This window comes from Sapajus apella, unplaced genomic scaffold (assembly GCF_009761245.1).
Source record: "Sapajus apella isolate SASKATOON/1434 unplaced genomic scaffold, GSC_monkey_1.0 scaffold75, whole genome shotgun sequence".
Taxonomy (NCBI): domain Eukaryota; kingdom Metazoa; phylum Chordata; class Mammalia; order Primates; family Cebidae; genus Sapajus; species Sapajus apella.
Genome location: NW_022437015.1, coordinates 4503386 through 4521857, shown reverse-complemented (window position 1 = coordinate 4521857; position 18472 = coordinate 4503386). Strand labels below are relative to the sequence as shown.

Sequence of the window (18472 nt, the reverse complement as noted above, 5' to 3'; positions counted from 1 at the left end):
TTATCTGAACTGAAGTCTTGCACTTCACTTGCACATTTAATATGTGTAATGATTTTTTAAATGAAATCATTCTAGGTACAGTGATTGTACAGCCAGAGCCAGTGCTGAATGAAGACAAAGATGATTTTAAAGGGCCTGAATTTAGAAGCAGAAGTAAAATGAAAACTGAAAATCTCAAAAAACGCGGAGGTAAATACAAGTGAAAATGAAACATGAATTTAAATTGCTGTTTATGACCATATTGGAAAATCTGATGTGCTTACTAAAAATACCTCCACTTTTCTGCCTTTTGTTTATTAAAAGCACTACTTAAAAATAACTTCTGTTTCTCTCTGAGCTCTGAAGCAGAAAAGGTTAAACACCATTTATGAAAACACCTTTGCCTTCAGTGGCTATTAAGTTAACTCAAGAAGCTTAGCATTTCCTTCTTCCACATATTCTATAATACATATATGCCAGAATACTATGTGTCCCCCCCCCACAACCTTAAAAGAATTTTAGATTCATGCAAAATCTTGTCTGTGGCCTGTAGGTAACTTTATATATATTTAGAGTTGCATAGAGTGACATACGTCTTCGTTAGTATTAGATGGGGTGCTTATTATAAATGCAAGTCCCTTGACTCCACTCCTCACAAATTCGAATTTCTGTTGATGAGGTCAAGAATGTGCCCCAGTTTGTTCCTATGTACACTGAAGTTTCAGATCCATTAATCTAAGAATAGGAACGTGGAGATAAGTAGGAAGGAGAAGCGAGCTAGAGCTGATTAACCGTCCCTCTGTCTGCCTGAGGCACCTCTCCCTTTATCTGTCTGTCCTCTCTTAAACACACAAACGGTGGGGAGTGGTGGCTCATACCTGTAATACTAGCACTTTAGGAGGCCAAGGAAGGAGAATTATTTGGGTCCTGGAGTTTGAGACCAGCTTGGGGAATATGGTGAGACCCCATATCTACAAAAAATAAAAATACTAGCTGGGCATGGTGGCGCATGCCTGTAGTCCTAGCTTCTCTGGAGGCTGAGGTGGGAGGATCGCTTGAGCCCAGGTGATCGAGGCTGCAGTGAGCCGTGATTGCACCAGTCTACTGCAGCCTGGATGACAGAGTGAGACCCTGTCTCAAAAAAGTTAACAAACACACATGCACACAGAGTAATATTGGCTAACCATCTATAAAAAGTTTGTATCAGAAAGATTCATTTAGAAATGTATAATTGTGGACTATGTGTCTCATTTGTTTGTGTGCAATTTTTAAATAGTGCCTATATATATTTTGGGACAGCTTAATACAGCCAGAATTCGTAACTATAAAAGGAATGAATCTCCAAATAATAGAACATGACACTAAATTTCTAAGTAGAAATGTAATGAAAGCATATCCATTTAATATTGATCAGATTATATAATTGTGAAATTATAGTGAAGTTCTTATATTGGTGAAATTTTGTGTGGATTTTTATTTTAATGCTATGATTATCTTGCTGGAACCAGTAAAATATATCTATACTTATAAATATATATATTTATTTTCAGATTAAATATTTTGTAAGGTTGTTGGCAAAAATAAAGGAAATATCGTTTAGTCTTGTTTACAAAGGGGCAGTCAGCTCCTTTTGAGCACAAGGAATCTTTCTGAGACTCTAGTTCACAGTAGGGAAACTGCCATTGCAGCAACAGAGCTCATTAAAACCAAGGTAGTAGTCTTAAAATTTAAGAGAATCACAAATTAGAAAGTGATGGTAAAGATTAGTAGTAAGAGTTTCTTTCCTCTGATTATAGGTTCTCTAGAGAAGACAACTAAGTTTTCTGTATTGTGTACAGTTGGTGTACACAGTGTCCAAATTGTTTTTTTTTGGGGAAGGGACTCTGGAACAGTCAGTGTCTGAAATGTGGATAAGGACTGAAAGGAGAATAAAAGAACCACTATTGTTGACGAGGGTATTCCAAGTGCCACTTTAGTATGCTGCTGGCATTTGGTCTCAGCTGATAAGTTTCAGGAACATTTTATTGAATGTTCTCTGTGGGAATGTTTTGTTATCATGCTTAAGGGAATACATACATTTATAGCCATCAGTAACACTTAAATCTTTCATGTCTATTTTCATCTTAATGATTTGATGCTTTTTTAATCTGTCAGAAATCACACAGGAAATTTAATACTAGGTTTACTTTCTATACACACACATGTATATATAGATAGAGAGATAGATAGATAGATAGATAGATAGATAAACTGGTGATCTGAAATACTGAATTGCTGTAGTTAATATTTAAACTTTCTAAGAAAGGTAGTTCCAAAATTGAAGCCTAACTTAGGAAACTGTCAAGAATGTAAACTTTATATATAAAGTCTTATATTGATTTGGAACAGTATTATAACACAAAGATATGGCTAAAGTGACCGTTTCAGGAGCTGCTGTTTTTAAACACTTTTTAGTATCATACCTTATTTTGACATTCTCTTCCCAGTTTAATTGTTAGAAAGTGTATTTTACACCTAACTTTTTTACATGACACAATAATTTTGTTCTCTTTTTAAAACCATTAAAACATATTGAGCTCAGAAATGAAAATGCCTCTTTTCCATTTGTACCTTTGTTACAATTTTAAATATATTTCATAACTAAAAATAAAAAAATTAAACATGTATACAGCAACAAGTTCATAAAGTAACATTTCAACATTTTACCATATTTGCTTCAGATCTCACTTAAGTAAAATATTGGTTCAGTCCTACTCTCATCCATTTCCCCTTCTTCCCACCCCACAGGTAATGATTATCTTGAAGTTTTATGCATGTGCATGTGTGTGCATGTTTTTCCATGTTTTTTATATATGTATTCATAAAACATTTTTCATTTAAAAATATACAAAATACTATGCTGTATATCATTTGGGAACGTTTCTCATTTAACATTGTTTTTGAATTGTATTCATGTTAGTAAATGTACATCTAGTTTGTTTATTTTTCATGGCTCTATATTATGTTGTATTAATAAGCCACTATTCATTTCCCACATAGGAAGTTATTCCCAATTTTTTATTTTGCAATTTTCTGATAAGTGCTGTGGTGAATATCCTTATATTTGATTCCTTGTGCACGTGTAGGAGAAATTCTCCAAAGAATTACCTAGTTTTGTTTAATTCTTGAGTGTTATATGCACAAAAGCACATAGAAGATGCTTAGTATTACTTAACATTGGATGAACATTCAGATTCCACCTTTTATTTATTTTGTTAGTTTATCTGAATGAAATTATTATTTGAAATGAAAAAGTATGTTGTGGTGTATTTGTTTTTCTTAAATACAGAATATATGAATACCCAACATCAAACTGGTGTTTGTAAGTAATGTGATTATAATATATTAGGCCTGTAATCCCCGCTGTTGGTAGGTTGAGGTGGGAGGTTTGCTTGAGCTCAGGTGTTTGAGGCTACAGTGACTTATGATTGTGCCATTGTACCCTAGTCTGGGTGATGGAGTGAGACGCCCATCTTTAAAATTAAAAAAAAAATAAATAAAAATATTAGCAACATATATAGTAAACCTTCAAGGTTACTTTTATATTCTGAAAAAGTATGATGGTGTTCTCATACCTTAAATTTTTTAGCTTCTGGCTAGGTGTGGTGGCTCACACCTGTAATCCCAGCACTTTGGGAGGCCGAGGCCAGAGGATTGCTTGAGCCCAAGAGTTGGAGACCAGCCTGGGCCACACAGTGAGAACCAGTCTCTACAAAAAATTAACCAAGTGTGGTGGTGTGTGCCTGTAGTCCTGGCTATCAGGAGGCTGAGGTAGGAGGATTGCTTGAGCCTGGGAGGTTGAGGCTCAGTGAGCTGAATTTGCACCACTGTACTCCAGCCTTGGTGACAGTGAGAATCTATCTGTTAAATGTTTTTTTAAAGCTTCTACAAATTAAAAATATTCCTGATAATATTTGGGTCCATGGTGCTTTGGACCTTAAGCCTAACAAAAACACAAAAGAGAAAATTAAAAGGGTGATAAATGTATGTGATGTTTTGTCTTTTATTTAAGGATGGAGCCAATTTGTTTTTTAGCCTTTTTTTTTTTAGATTTGTGAATGTAAGCATTTTCAGTGGCTTCTTTTTAATTATAATCTACCATCTTATTTTGATCAAGGTCTTGGTTGCACATCAAGATCATCTTTGAAACTTTAAGAAAATGTCTGAGAGATTTTAATTCCATGGTTTAGGGGGTGGGAATGGCTTTTTTTATAAAGATTCTTCAGATGACAATGTTTAACTCAGGGTGTGAAGCACTGCCTTAGCAGAACTAGGGATAAGAGCGAGGCCAGAGAGGTTTCTTCTTAGTCTTTTCTGCATAAGATATCATTGATCTGTTTTTTAGGAGATAGTACAGAATGGGACTCTTACCTTTTACCCCTAATCGTTCTGATGTTTTGCTGCAAAAATAGATATACCTGCAATGTCTTATTTGTCCTTATTTGGAAACAGTAGACAGTGTTGGTATGGATAGTGGAGTACATGTAGAAAAAGCACAGGTTAATGACAATTATGGTTAGTGTTGAAGTAAATATTAGGAAGGAAATTGGTAATAACATAAAACTACCAAGTTTTTACATGCCATATTGATAGGATCTGTGCAGACAATTCCACTTTGAGAGTAAAAACCTTTATGGCATAATTAAGTATAGCATTGCAAAATAATCTGTTCCATATATTTTACTTCCCCATTCTGTAAGCACTGATAACTGAATTTATTTGCAAAGCAATAATGAAATAAAAAAGAGCTCTTGGCCCCTAGTTTTAGAACCCCTTTATGGAGTCTCTTAATGTTATATTGAGTTGTAAGAAATGGCATTTGCATCTGTAAAAGGAAACAATTAGAATTTGTAAGTTGGAATTTGCCAAAGTTGTCATGTGTTGAGTAAGTTGATAAAATATTAACCTTTTTTACTTGTGTCCAAGATGCCATTTTTTGAAGGATTTTGAGGTATTTAATTTCCAATACAAAAGTTACAAAATGCTGACTAAAGCAAATATCTTTTTCTGTGTGTAAATGTGTGAATAATAGTCACTCCTTTCTCCTAGAAGATGGGCTTCATGGGATTGTGAGCTGCACTGCTTGTGGACAACAGGTCAACCATTTTCAAAAAGATTCCATTTATAGACACCCTTCATTGCAAGTTCTTATTTGTAAGGTATGTATGATCTATTGATAATTCATACCACAAATATTTGAATGCTTACCATATACCAGGCCTTTGAGGGCATAGTCTTGAAGAAAGATGGAAATGGTGTCTGCCCTTAGAGGACTTCTATTGTAGTGGGGAAGATAGACATACAAAGCCTAAGCGCCATGATAGGGGAGATACTGTGATTATGGGAGCACACAGGAAGCCTGTGTAAATATGACTTCGGTCGGATGGCTTTTTAGTGGAAAGCTGATATGTGAAATATGAATAAGAATTAGCCTGGTAAGTGAGATTGGTTCAGCATGTTTGGGGAAGAGCAACGTGGTATTCGAATACTGGTAGTTGAGGGAGAGCATGGTGTGTTTGAAAATCTCAGAAGTGGATATGTGTAAATGTTTGTGTTTTATAATCTTTCCTCTTATATAACCTACTTCCCCAAATCTAAGCTTTCTATGTGGAGCAGGATGTTGATGTAACTTGGAGATAATAGAATTAAAAATGTTTTTTATGTGTTGATTATAGTTTTAACTGTCTGTGCCACTTTTTTGTTAGTAATACCTTGGAGTTAATTTTTAATATCTATAAATGTGGGTCTGGCATGGTGGCTCACATCTGTAATCCCAGCACTTTGGGAGGCTGAGGCAGGTGGATCACCTGAGGTCAGGAGTTTGAGACAAGCCTGGCTAACGTGGTGAAACTCCATCTCTACTAAAAATAATAAAAGGAAAATTAGCCAGGTGTGGTGGCGGGCGCCTGTAATCCTAGCTACTCAGGAGGCTGAGGCAGAAGAGTTGCTTGAACCTGGGAGGTGGAGGTTGCAGTGAGTCGAGATTGCGCCATTGCAGTCCAGCCTGGGCAACAAGAGCAAAACTTAATCCTATGTTAGTTTCCCAGTAAAAAGCTACCTTTGAAATGCAGTGGCAGGCCATGTTTTTCTTGGAGTTCTAGTTCTAGCTCTTTCTTGCATGAATTTTTGATCAATTCAGACATGCTTAAATGAACTAAACTTACTTTTTCCTTTAGCAATTTATATCCCTTCTTTCCTTGAATTCAGTTCAGCCAGGGGCCTGTGAAGGGTATGTATTAGAGAGCTTCGTTTTAAGATGTGACAGCAGAATCTCATATTGTTGGATTTGTGACATGTATTTTCCTTTCTGTTTTCTTATCTATATGATTGTCTTTTTTCAAGAACCAGTCTTTTGAGCCTAGGCCATTTCACTAATTAGTAGTTTGTATCAGTGAGCACCTTACTTTCCTTTTCTGCAGTCCCACTGGAAAGACTTTGAAGTCAGTCAAACTTGGATTTGAATAATAGCTTTGATTCTTACTAGTTGTATGACTTTAGATTTATTTACATATTAATGAAAGTTAGCCTTTTCTCTCTCATAATACGTCCTGCCTTGCATCGTAGGTACTTTGAGATTTAAAGAAAATACAGATTAATTGTTTAGCTGTATACATAGTAGCTGTTTGTATGTTGTGGCTATCAAAATTACTAAGTACCCATATCTAATAAATTTTTATGTAGAGTTTTAGTAGCTAGTTGTATGAGACCAGAAATTAGCTTTACTAAAATCTTTTATAAACTTTTTTTTTTTTTTTTTTGAGACGGAGTCTTGCTCTGTCACCCAGGCTGGAGTGCAGTGGTGCGATCTTGGCTCACTGCAACATCCGACTCCTGGGTTCAAGCGATTCTCCTACCTTAGCCTCCCGAGTAGCTGGGATTACAGGTGCCCACCACCACATGTGGCTAATTTTTGTATTTTTAGTAGAGACAGGGTTTTACCCTGTTGACCAGGCTGGTCTTGAACTCCTGACCTTGAGTGATCCACCCACCTCAGCCTCCCGAAGTGCTGGGATTACAAGTATGAACCACCACGCCCAGGGAGAAGTCTTTTATAAACTTTTAAATAAGGAACAGTGGTACTTGATTGTATGGAAGTCTATTTCAAGGCATTAATTCTTGAGATAGTTGGATGTCTGGAAAATACAGACATTGGGTAGTTGGTAGTGCAGGCTTTTTGTTTTTGTTTTTGTTTTTGTTTTTGTTTTTGTTTTTGAGATGGAATCTCACTTTGTTGCCCAGGCTGGAGTGTAGTGGTATGATCTCTGCTCACTGCAACCTCTGCCTCCTGGTTCAAGTGATTCTCCTGCCTCAGCCTCCTGAGTAGCTGGGATTACAGGTGCCTGTCACCACACCTGGCTGATTTTTGTATTTTTAGTAGAGAAGAGGTTTCACCATGTTGGCCAGCCTGGTCTTGAACTCCTGATCTCAGGTGATCCACCCACCCCAGCCTCCCAAAGTGCTGAGATTATAGGCATGAGCCACCGCGCCCAGCTGGGGTAGTGCAGTGTTTTTACTTTGAGTCTCTGAAACATGCACACATAGTCCCTTTAAAAAAAAAAAAATTTATCTTTAAAATTTTTGTGGGTACATTGTAGGTATATATATATTTATGTGGTACATGAGATGTTTTAATATGAGCATGCAATGTAAAATAAGCACATCATGGAGGATGGGGTATTCATCCCCTCAAGCATTTATCCTTTGAGTTACAAGCAGTCTAATTGTATTCTTTAAGTTATTTAAAAATGTATAATTAAGTTGGTATTGACTGTAGACACCCTATTGTGCTAGTAGGTCCTGTTCTTTGTATTTTTTTGGTACCCATTAACTTTCCCCACCTCCTCCCTAGCCAGCCCCTCACTACCTTTTCCAGCTTCTTGTAACCATCCTTTGTGGCATCCTTCATAAGTTCATCCATGAGTTCAGTTGTTTTGATTTTTAGATACCATAAATAAGTGACAGCATGCGATCTTTGTACTTCTGTGCCTGGCTTATTTCACTTAACATGATGATCTCCAGTTCCATTCATGTTGTTGCAAATGACAGGATCTCATTTTTTTTAAATGGCTGAATAGTATGTTATTGTATATGCATACCACATTTTATTTCTTTATCTGTTGATGGGTGGTTAGGTTGCGTCCGAATCTTGGCTATTGTAGATGGTAGCCCAACAATCATAGGAGTGCCTGTATCTCTTCAGTATACTGATTTTCTTTCTTTCGTGTATATATCCAGCCGTGGGATTGCTGGATCATATGGTATCTCAATTTTTAGTTTTTTGAGGAATCTCCAAACTGTTTTCTATAGTGGTTGTACTGATTTACATTCCCACCAACGGTGTACAAGGGTTCCCTTTTCTTCATATGCTTGCCAGCATTTGTTATTGCCTGTTGTTTGGTTATAAACTGTTTTAACTGGTGTGAGATGATAATCTAATTATAGTTTTGATTAACATTTCTCTGATAATCAGCGATGGTAAGCAGCTTTTCATATGCCTGTTTATCATATGTATGTCTTCTCTGGAGAAATGTCCAATCTAATCTTTTGCCCATTTTTTGATTGGATTATTTGAATTTTTTCTTATAGAGTTGTTGGAGCTCCTTATATATTGTGGTTATTAATCCATTCTCAGATGGGTACTTTGCAAAATGTTTTCCCATTTTGTGGATTGTCTCTTCATTTTGTTGAGTGTATCCTTTGCTATGCAGAAGCTTTTTAACCTGATGTGTTTCCATTTGTCCATTTTTGCTTTGGTTGCCCGAGCTTGTTTCGTATTGTTCAATAAATCTTTGCCCATACCAGTGTTCTGGAGATTTTTCTCAGTGTTTTTAATTACTTAAAAAAAAAAAAGTTTTTGTCCTTTATGAATGTTACCAATTTTGAATAAAATTTCCCCTTCCTCTTTTCTTTTAATAGAATTGCTTTAAGTATTACATGAGTGATGATATTAGCCGTGACTCGGATGGAATGGATGAACAATGTAGGTAGGTAATATAGATGAGCTAACATTCAGTGTTACCTACTTTTGGGAGGAATTGTTACATAATCTTTGATGAGGTTTGTCTTTCATAGTATCATCATTGATGTCTTTAATGAAAAGTTGTTCTTTTCCATAAACCCTAGGTTTGTGTCTAGTTTAAGTTTCTAATAAAGAATAAGCAGAGGACCTAAATTACTACTAAAATTACGGGCAGTAAAATTTAAATTGCATTGTAATGAAGATATTTAAAATAAGTTTTGTTGGGAATTTTTATTTTTTTTTACCTATCTTTTCAGTTTCCTAAAAGAAGAGAATAATGTTTTAATCTTTAAAACATTTCAGATGGTGTGCGGAAGGTGGAAACTTGATTTGTTGTGACTTTTGCCATAATGCTTTCTGCAAGAAATGCATTCTACGCAACCTTGGTCGAAAGGAGTTGTCCACAATTATGGATGAAAACAACCAATGGTATTGCTACATTTGTCACCCAGAGCCTTTGTTGGACTTAGTCACTGCATGTAACAGCGTATTTGAGAATTTAGAACAGTTGTTGCAACAAAATAAGAAGAAGATAAAAGTTGACAGTGAAAAGAGTAATAAAGTATATGAACATACATCCCGATTTTCTCCAAAGAAGAATAGTTCAAATTGTAACGGAGAAGAAAAGAAATTAGATGATTCCTGTTCTGGCTCTGTAACCTACTCTTATGCAGCACTAATTGTGCCCAAAGAGATGATTAAGAGGGCAAAAAAACTGATTGAGACCACAGCCAACATGAACTCCAGTTATGTTAAATTTTTAAAGCAGGCAACAGATAATTCAGAAATCGGTTCTGTTACAAAGTTACGTCAGCTTAAGGCTTTTAAGTCTGTGTTGGCTGATATTAAGAAGGCTCATCTTGCTTTGGAAGAAGACTTAAATTCGGAGTTTCAAGTGTTGGAGACTGTAAACAAAGAGAAAAATACCAAAGAGCATAAAGTCATAGATGCTAAGTTTGAAACAAAAGCAAGAAAAGGAGAAAAACCTTGTGCATTAGAAAGGAAGGATATTTCAAAGTCAGAAGCTAAACTTTCAAGAAAACAGGTAGATAGTGAGCACATGGATCGGAATGTTCCAACAGAGGAACAAAGAGCAAATAAAAACACCAGTGGTGAACATAAGAAATCTGATAGAAAAGAAGAACCTCAGTATGAACCTGCCAACACTTCTGAAGACTTAGACATGGATATTGTGTCTGTTCCTTCCTCAGTTCCAGAAGACATTTTTGAGAATCTTGAAACTGCTATGGAAGTTCAGAATTCAGTTGATCATCAAGGGGATGGCAGCAGTGGAACTGAACAAGAACAGGAGAGTTCATCTGTAAAATTAAATGTTTCTTCAAAATACAACAGAGGAGGTATTAAATCAAAAAGTACAGCTAAAGTAACAAAAGAATTATTTGTTAAACTCACCCCCGTTTCCCTTTCTAATTCCCCAATTAAAGGTGCTGATTGTCAGGAAGTTCCACAAGATAAAGATGGCTATAAAAGTTGTGGTCTGAACCCCAAGTTAGAGAAATGTGGACTTGGACAGGAAAGCAGTGATAATGAGCATTTGGTTGAAAACGAAGTTTTATTACTTTCAGAGGAATCTGATCTTCGAAGATCTCCACGTGTAAAGACTACACCCTTGAGACGACAGACAGAAACCAACGCCGTAACATCTAATTCAGATGAAGAATGTAATGAAACAATTAAGGAGAATCAAAAACTATCAGTTCCAATGAGAAAAAAGGATAAGCGGAATTCTTCTGACAGTGCTATAGATAATCCTAAACCTAATAAATTACCAAAATCTAAGCAATCAGAGACTGTGGATCAAAATTCAGATTCTGATGAAATGCTAACAATCCTCAAAGAGGTAAGCAGGATGAGTCACAGTTCTTCTTCAGATACTGATATTAATGAAATTCATACAAATCATAAGACTTTGTATGAGTTAAAGACTCAGGCGGGAAAAGATGATAAAGGAAAAAGGAAACGAAAAAGTTCTACATCTGGCTCAGATTTTGATATTAAAAAAGGCAAATCAGCCAAGAGCTGTATAATTTCTAAAAAGAAACGACAAACCCAATCTGAGTCTTCTAATTATGACTCAGAATTAGAAAAAGAGATAAAGAGCATGAGTAAAATCAGTGCTGCCAGAAACACCAAAAAAAGAATTCAAAATACAAAAGATTTTGACTCTTCTGAAGATGAAAAACACAGCAAAAAAGGAATGGATAATCAAGGGCACAAAAGTTTGAAGACCTTGCAAGAAGGATCATCTGATGATGCTGAAAGGAAGCAAGAAAGAGAGAATTTTTCTTCAGCAGAAGGCACAATTGATAAAGACACGACTGTCATGGGATTGAGAGATCGACTTCCTAAGAAGCAGCAAGCAAGTGCTTCCTCTGATAGTGTCGTTAAGCTTTCTGGGAAAGAGGAGAGTTTCAATTCTTTGGAAGTCAAAAAGGTTCCTGAAGCTAAAGAAAAGAGCAAGCATCTCAAAACCAAAACATGTAAAAAAGTACAGGATGGCTTATCTGATATTGCTGAGAAATTCCTAAAGAAAGAGCAGAGTGATGAAACTTCTGAAGAGGATAAAAAGCATAGCAGAAAGGAAACTGAAGAAAAAGAAAAGAAAACTTCAGACTTTAAGAAGAAAGTAATTACAATGGAACAACAGTATGAATCTTCATCTGATGGCACTGAGAAGTTACCTGAGCCAGAAGGAATTTGTCATTTTCCTAAGGGCATAAAACAAAATAAGACTGAAATAACTGATGGAGAAAAGAAAAGTAAAAAAATAAGAGAGAAAACTTCTAAAAAGAAGGATGAATTATCTGATTATGCTGAGAAGTCAACAGGGAAAGGAGATAGTTGTGACTCTTCAGAAGATAAAAAGAGTAAGAATGGAACATATGGTAGAGAGAAGAAAAGGTGCAAGTTGCCTGGAAAGAGTTCAAGAAAGAGACAAGATTGTTCCTCGTCTGATACTGAGAAATATTCCATGAAAGAAGATGGTTGTAACTCTACTGATAAGAGACTGAAAAGAATAGAATTGAGGGAAAGAAGAAATTTAAGTTCAAAGAGAAATACTAAGGAAATACAAAGTGGCTCATCATCATCTGATGCTGAGGAAAGTTCTGAAGATAATAAAAAGAAGAAGCAAAGAACTTCAGCTAAAAAGAAGGCAGTCAATGTCAAGGAGAAAAAGAGAAACTCCCTAAGAACAAGCACTAAAAGGAAGCAAGCAGACATTACATCCTCATCTTCCTCGGATATAGAAGATGATGATCAGAATTCTATAGGCGAGGGAAGCAGTGATGAACAGAAAATTAAGCCCGTGACTGAAAATTTAGTGCTGTCTTCACATACTGGATTTTGCCAATCTTCAGGTATGCAAAAATAAATTAAAAATTTATAATTTGTAATTTCTCACTCCTGAATGAAGCTAATCAAATTTAGGGTTACTACTTAGGAGAATAGCATTCAAAAATTATTTAGTTTATTAAAAAGCATTTCCATTTATTTTTATGCTGCCATTGGAAAATATTTTGAACACTGCTAGTATGCAGTATCAGGGACCCAGATTTGTTGAGTAAATAACAAAATTTCTTTATCAATGTTTAGTGCTTTTTTTCTGCAGTAATGAGCAGTAGTTTATAAAGGAAAATCAGACTGGTGCCAGTAGTTCAGTGGCTATTTGTTTATATAATGGAAGTGAGTACTTGGTACTTGTATGACATGGTGTGTCAAAATTTTAACTGCCATACATCTGGCTTTTTAAGTTTGAACAGATAAATTTTGTCTCATGAAATCCCCTTTATTTTTAATTTACCTCATTAAAATTCATTATTGATGCTTATTGACTAGTTTCTAATGATATGGACAGATGTTTTTCTTTTAAAAGCATTGTCAAAATAAAGGAAGAAAGAAAATCCAAAAATTAGCTGGATTAGCCTATCCTGATGAGATAGAGTACTAGGAACATTAAAGCTTGGGTCAATTGGTGAATGAGATAAAGAAAAATAATTTTTAAAAGAAGTTTGTATTTTTAAAAAATCGGTTGTATAATAAATGTTTATTGGTCATTTGTCTTTTTTTTTTTTTTTCAGTCAGTAAGACCTGTCAGTTAACTATGGATTTGAAAGTTTATTTAAAAATTTTTATAAAGTAGGCTTTACATAAAACTGTATTTCCAACATAGGTAGAATTTAAGAATTTTTCCTTTCCATTCTTATGTTAGAGTCTTCAGTTTATCCCAATTGGATTTTAATGGAATTAATTTGAATCTTGGCTTTTTAAAAAATTTTAATTTTTCATTTTGTAGGAATGAGGTCTCGCTATGTTGCCCAGGCTGGTCTTGAACTCCTGGCATCAAGCAGTCCTCCCACCTCAGCCCCTCAAAGTGTTGGAGTTATAGGCATGAGCTACTGTGCCCAGCAAAATCTTGGTTTTTAATAAAACTTTACGTTTCTTTTATGGAGTACTTATGACTTGACCTGAAAACTAAATGTGATATGCACGGTTTGTGCTTCAATTGAATGCCCTGCTTTATCAGATGACTAGATGGAGCTCTGTTTGTATGGCTATTGTAACTTCAAGTTCATAGTTTCTTACCTTAAACTGTTGGGGTCTAATGTGTTTCAGAATATACAACTGTTTGGTTTTTAGAAGAATAATAGAGAGCAGTTACCATATATTTTATAAAAGCCCCAGTGGGGCCTGATGCAACACTACATAATCAAACGCATAGTATTTCTGCAGCAAAACATTTGAAGATTCACATTTAAACAAATAAGCAATTTAGACCAGGTTTTGCTGCCAGATTGTCTTTAGTACTCTCTTTCAGAAGCTTTCTGTTTTGAGAGTGTTTTAGATTGCAGAATTATGTATAAAGGATTGTGGACTTATATTAAAAATATAGAATCTAAGTTACTTTGATGTTAAATCGGCATTTTAGTTGTTGGGTTAGCTGTGAAAACCCTTCTTAAGGATTAGAGTTCAAGAATAATAAATTGCGTTTAAAAATTTAGCTAAAAATCCATTAAAATTATGTGTTACTGAGCTAATTTTATTTCTGGTTTTATTTATTTTAAACTTTGGAAAATTGGTTTCTGTGATGAAACAGTTTCACTGGTGAAATCAACGTTTGATTTCAAATATTTTACTACTATTCATTTCTCAAGATATCATTTGATTTATTGATACCTATGAAAGCTTCTATTATGTACCTCTCATGTTGAGAATTATTAATACTTAGCGTAATAATTAATATGCATTCATTAGGCCTTAAGAAGAGGTGGTGATATATGGCAAATACTCAACTGATGCATCTCCTGATAATAACTTATCTCAACATTAATCTAGATCACTGTATTCCATTTTGATTTATTTAACTTTGATCTGAAGGGCAAGTTGACTGATGGGGAGGTAAATTTTTTCTCAGGTGTCTATCAAGAGAAACTTTGAGAATTCCTCACTTCAGCAAATGCCAGTCCTTCAACTGCTTGGTGGAATAAGCCTTGTTGTTGAGATTTTCTTTACTCTAGATATTTTTGGGGACTAAGCTGATTATTTGGGATGAAATAAAAAGAAGATAAATTTGTTAGGGAATTTAACCTGTCAAAAATTGGGCCTTGTCAATTGAAACACTTAAGTAGACTAGAATATGAGTGCCTTGAAAATAAGCACGATGTAGAAGGTTCTGTTTTTAAAGATCAGTTTGAGTGTGAGTCAGTGTTAGGATATTCCTTCAGAATTACATGCTTATATAAGCATGCTGCATTTATGTACTCTTCTCTCTAACTTAATTTTAGGTCACTGTTTTAGGGGATTAAAAATCAAAAAAACCCTGCCCCCTATTGAGTTTAGAGGATTCCTGTTTATTCGCAATATTTGGGTATCATATTACAGCTACAGTATTTTCCTAGAAATCGGGGCTTGGGAATGGCATAAAAAAAACCAAGATGAAGAACATGGTCCTAGGAGATTGCAATCTAATGTAAGACAGAAATAGATAAATCATTTAAAAAAGTAACAGAAGAAAGATCTAAAACTATAATGGGGGCTGTAATCTCAGCACTTTGGAAGGCCGAGGTGGACAAATGATTACCTGAGGTCGGAAGACCAGCCTGGCCAATGTGGTGAAAACCCATCTCTACTAAAAATACAAAAAAAAAAAAAAATTAGCCAGGTGTGGTGGCGCACACCTGTAATCCTAGCTACTCGGGAGGTTGAGGCAGAATTGCTTGAACCCAGGAGATGGGGATTGCAGTTAGCTGCAGTTGTGCCAGCGCACTCAAGCCTGGGTAACAGAGCGAGACTCCGTCTCAAAACAAAACAAAACAAAAAAAACAATGACAACAACAACAAACTGATGGGACTACACACTAAGTGGCAAGTTACTAAATATTTGGGGAAAGACTTAGAAGAACAGTTGGCATTTGAACTTCGAAGGATACATTAAATTTTGAAAGGTGTAGTAAAGAGGGAATGACAGTACTATTACTAATGATACTTCATTTGAAGATTGGTCTGTTTGAATGAGATATTTATTGTGAGTTTGCTGGAATATTATGAAATCTCTTTTTTCTCTTTCTCTCTCTCTCTCTTTTTTTTTTTTTTTTTTTTTTTTTGATTTAAAGTCTTACTCTGTCACCCAGGCTGGAGTGCAGTGGCGCAATCTTGGCTCACTGCAACCTCTGCCTCCTGAGTTCAAGTGATTCTCGTGCCTCAATCTTGCAGGTAGCTGAGATTACAGGCGAATGCCACCATACCTAATTTTTGTATCTTTGGTCGAGATAGGGTTTCTCTATGTTGGCCAGGCTGCTCTCGAACTCCTGACCTCAAGTGATCTGCCTGCTTCAGCCTCCCAAAGTGTTGGTATTACAGGCATGAGCCACCACGCCTAGCCTTATTTAGGGTATTTCTAGCCTGAGCCTGTAGGTGTCTGCTTTCTTTATAGATTTTTTTCTTACATTTCTCTTCAACATTTTATTATGAAAAACATTTTAGCATATACAAAAGCATCTACCATTAACATTATACTATATTTGCTTGATAACATATCTGTATATCCTTCTGTCTATCCATCATTATATCTTTTTTTTTGCCTTTTTAGCTTTTTATTTTGCAATAATTATAAATCCACAGGAATTTGCAAAAAAAAAAAAAAATGCAGGGACGTCTCAGATACCCTTCACTTAGTTTCCTTCAAGGATAATAATTTTTAACTATACTGCAGTGTCAAAACCAGAAAACTGAAGATTTATTCAGATTTCACCAGTTTCACATGCACTCATTTGGGTTTGTATAAGTATGGTTCTATGCAGTTGTACTACATGTATATCTTTGTATAATCACCACCACAATCGAGATATCAAACCTGTTCCATTATCACAAGGATCCCTTATGATACTGCTGTCTTTACCCCCATTTCTGACACCTGGCAACTAATAATCTGTTCTTCATCAGTATAGTTTTGCTATTTTGAAATAGAATCATGAAGCATATAACCTTTTTTTTTTTTTTTTTTTTTTACAAGATGGGGTTTCACCATGATGGCCAGGCTGGTCTTCAACTCCTGACCTCAGGTGATCCACCCACCTTGGCCTCCCAAAGTGCTGGGATTACAGGCGTGAGCCACCACGCCCCATCCAGCATATAACCTTTTGAGATTGGTTTTTTCACTTAGTATAATGCCCTTGAAATCTTTGATGAATTTCAAATTAAATGGTAGACATCAGCATACTTCTCCCAAAATACTTAAGCATGCGTAGTATTAATCTACAGTTTGATATTTCAGTTTGTTTTTCTTTTGAAGTGAAATTTATATAGAATAAAATGCCCAAATCTTACGGATTTTTTTTTTTTTTTGAGACAGAGACTTGCTCTGTTACCCAGGCTAGAGTGCAGTGATGCGTTCTGCCTCACTGCAACCTCTGCTTCCCGGATTCAAGTGGTTCCCCTGCCTCAGCCTCCCTAGTAGCTGGGATTGCAGGCGCACACCACCATACCTGGCTGATTTTTGTATTTTTAGTAGAGATGGGGTTTCATCATGTTGGCCAGGCCGGTCTGGAACTCCTCACCTCAGGTGATCCACCAGCTTCAGCTTCCCAAAGCGTTAGGATTACAGGCGTGAGCCACCTCACTCAGCCCCCTTTAGATTTTTAATCAAAAGATAGAATTGTAGCTTTTTAAAAGGAAATAAGTTTTACTGTACTCAACTGTATCTCTGGGTAACTCAGGTCACAAATACCATACACATTCAACTGCATTTTAAAATTACTTGCTGCTACCAAAATATTATTACCAGTTTTGCTATTCTTCAAAGATATAGCATAAATTAGACATCTGTTAATGTCAAAATTAAAATGTACCAATACAAAAGTTATTGTGGCAAGAGACTTAACGCTAATGTGATGGTTGTTGATACAGAATTGTTACTGAGAAGAGTGAAATTTAAAGCCCTTGTGCCCTGTGAAGAAATTCTGAAATATATAAGATCCAACTATTTATCATTTTATTGGTGTCACTTCGTAAAAATCCTGTTATGTTTTCTATAAGAATGCTTTTTACTCATATTTTGGATTCCAGAGTTTAGATCCCACTTAGTTTGCTTTAAGGTTTTTGGCTTTCAGTTTTATTTTACATGGTTTTAATTATATAGCTTATTTAAAGCTAATTTTAAGTACACTTTTTTTCCTCAAGGAGATGAAGCCTTGTCTAAATCAGTGCCTGTCACAGTGGATGATGATGACGACGACAATGATCCTGAGAATAGGTATGATTCCATCTGTAAGGACTTTAAAAAGATTATAACACACCCTAGGCATGGGCACAAACAGCAGCAACGGAACAGCAAGCAGGTTGTAAAAACCAGGAGTGCCTGCCTTAGAAAGACTCGCTCACAGTCTTCCTGCAAGTTTGAAAGAAAGGCCAGAAAATGGGCTAAAACTCAGAAACCTTGAGAGAAAGTAAATATTATTTACACACCTAGCATAGGGTGTGTTATAAATACAGAACTGTCAATTTTATGTTTCTATGTAAACTGCGATAATTTTTTGGAATATTTTATTTTTGACAGATTATTGATGAAAGTAAATATTTCAATAAATTGGTGACAACAGACATCTCTATATTTGACTATTGTTAATTGCCATCCAATATGATGGTCCTATTTATTAAGGCCTGTTGAGAATAAACAAAAGAGAGATTACTCAGATTTTTAAGATTAAGAAATTGCTTTCCAAATAAGTGTCAATTTACAAGGTATCTAGACTGAGTTAGAGTTTAACCAGTTTTCAAATAAAATAGAAATACACAGTATGAGAGCATTAACTTTAATAAGACTTAATAGATTTAAATGTCAAAAGTGTAGCCTATACAGATATACTCAAGTAAGGGATGGCTGGGTAATGAAAAAAAAAAAGACACTATCATAGTAGT

General features: G+C 35.4%; 1 protein-coding gene across 10 annotated transcripts in view; it reads left to right on the top strand.

Moving 5' to 3' along the window:
* ATRX (ATRX chromatin remodeler) overlaps window positions 1-18472 on the top strand; it is a 290081-nt gene that overhangs the window by 84499 nt on the left and 187110 nt on the right. For 4 of the 10 annotated variants that reach the window (XM_032251335.1, XM_032251338.1, XM_032251344.1 and 1 more), the window contains 5 exons: window positions 76-189; window positions 5068-5177; window positions 8935-9002; window positions 9341-12417; window positions 17735-17807. In XM_032251335.1, the coding sequence (XP_032107226.1) occupies window positions 76-189; window positions 5068-5177; window positions 8935-9002; window positions 9341-12417; window positions 17735-17807 (3442 nt within the window). The remainder of the gene's footprint in view (window positions 1-75; window positions 190-5067; window positions 5178-8934; window positions 9003-9340; window positions 12418-17734; window positions 17808-18472) is intronic. The other 6 variants (XM_032251341.1, XM_032251345.1, XM_032251339.1 and 3 more) reach the window with 3 other exon arrangements.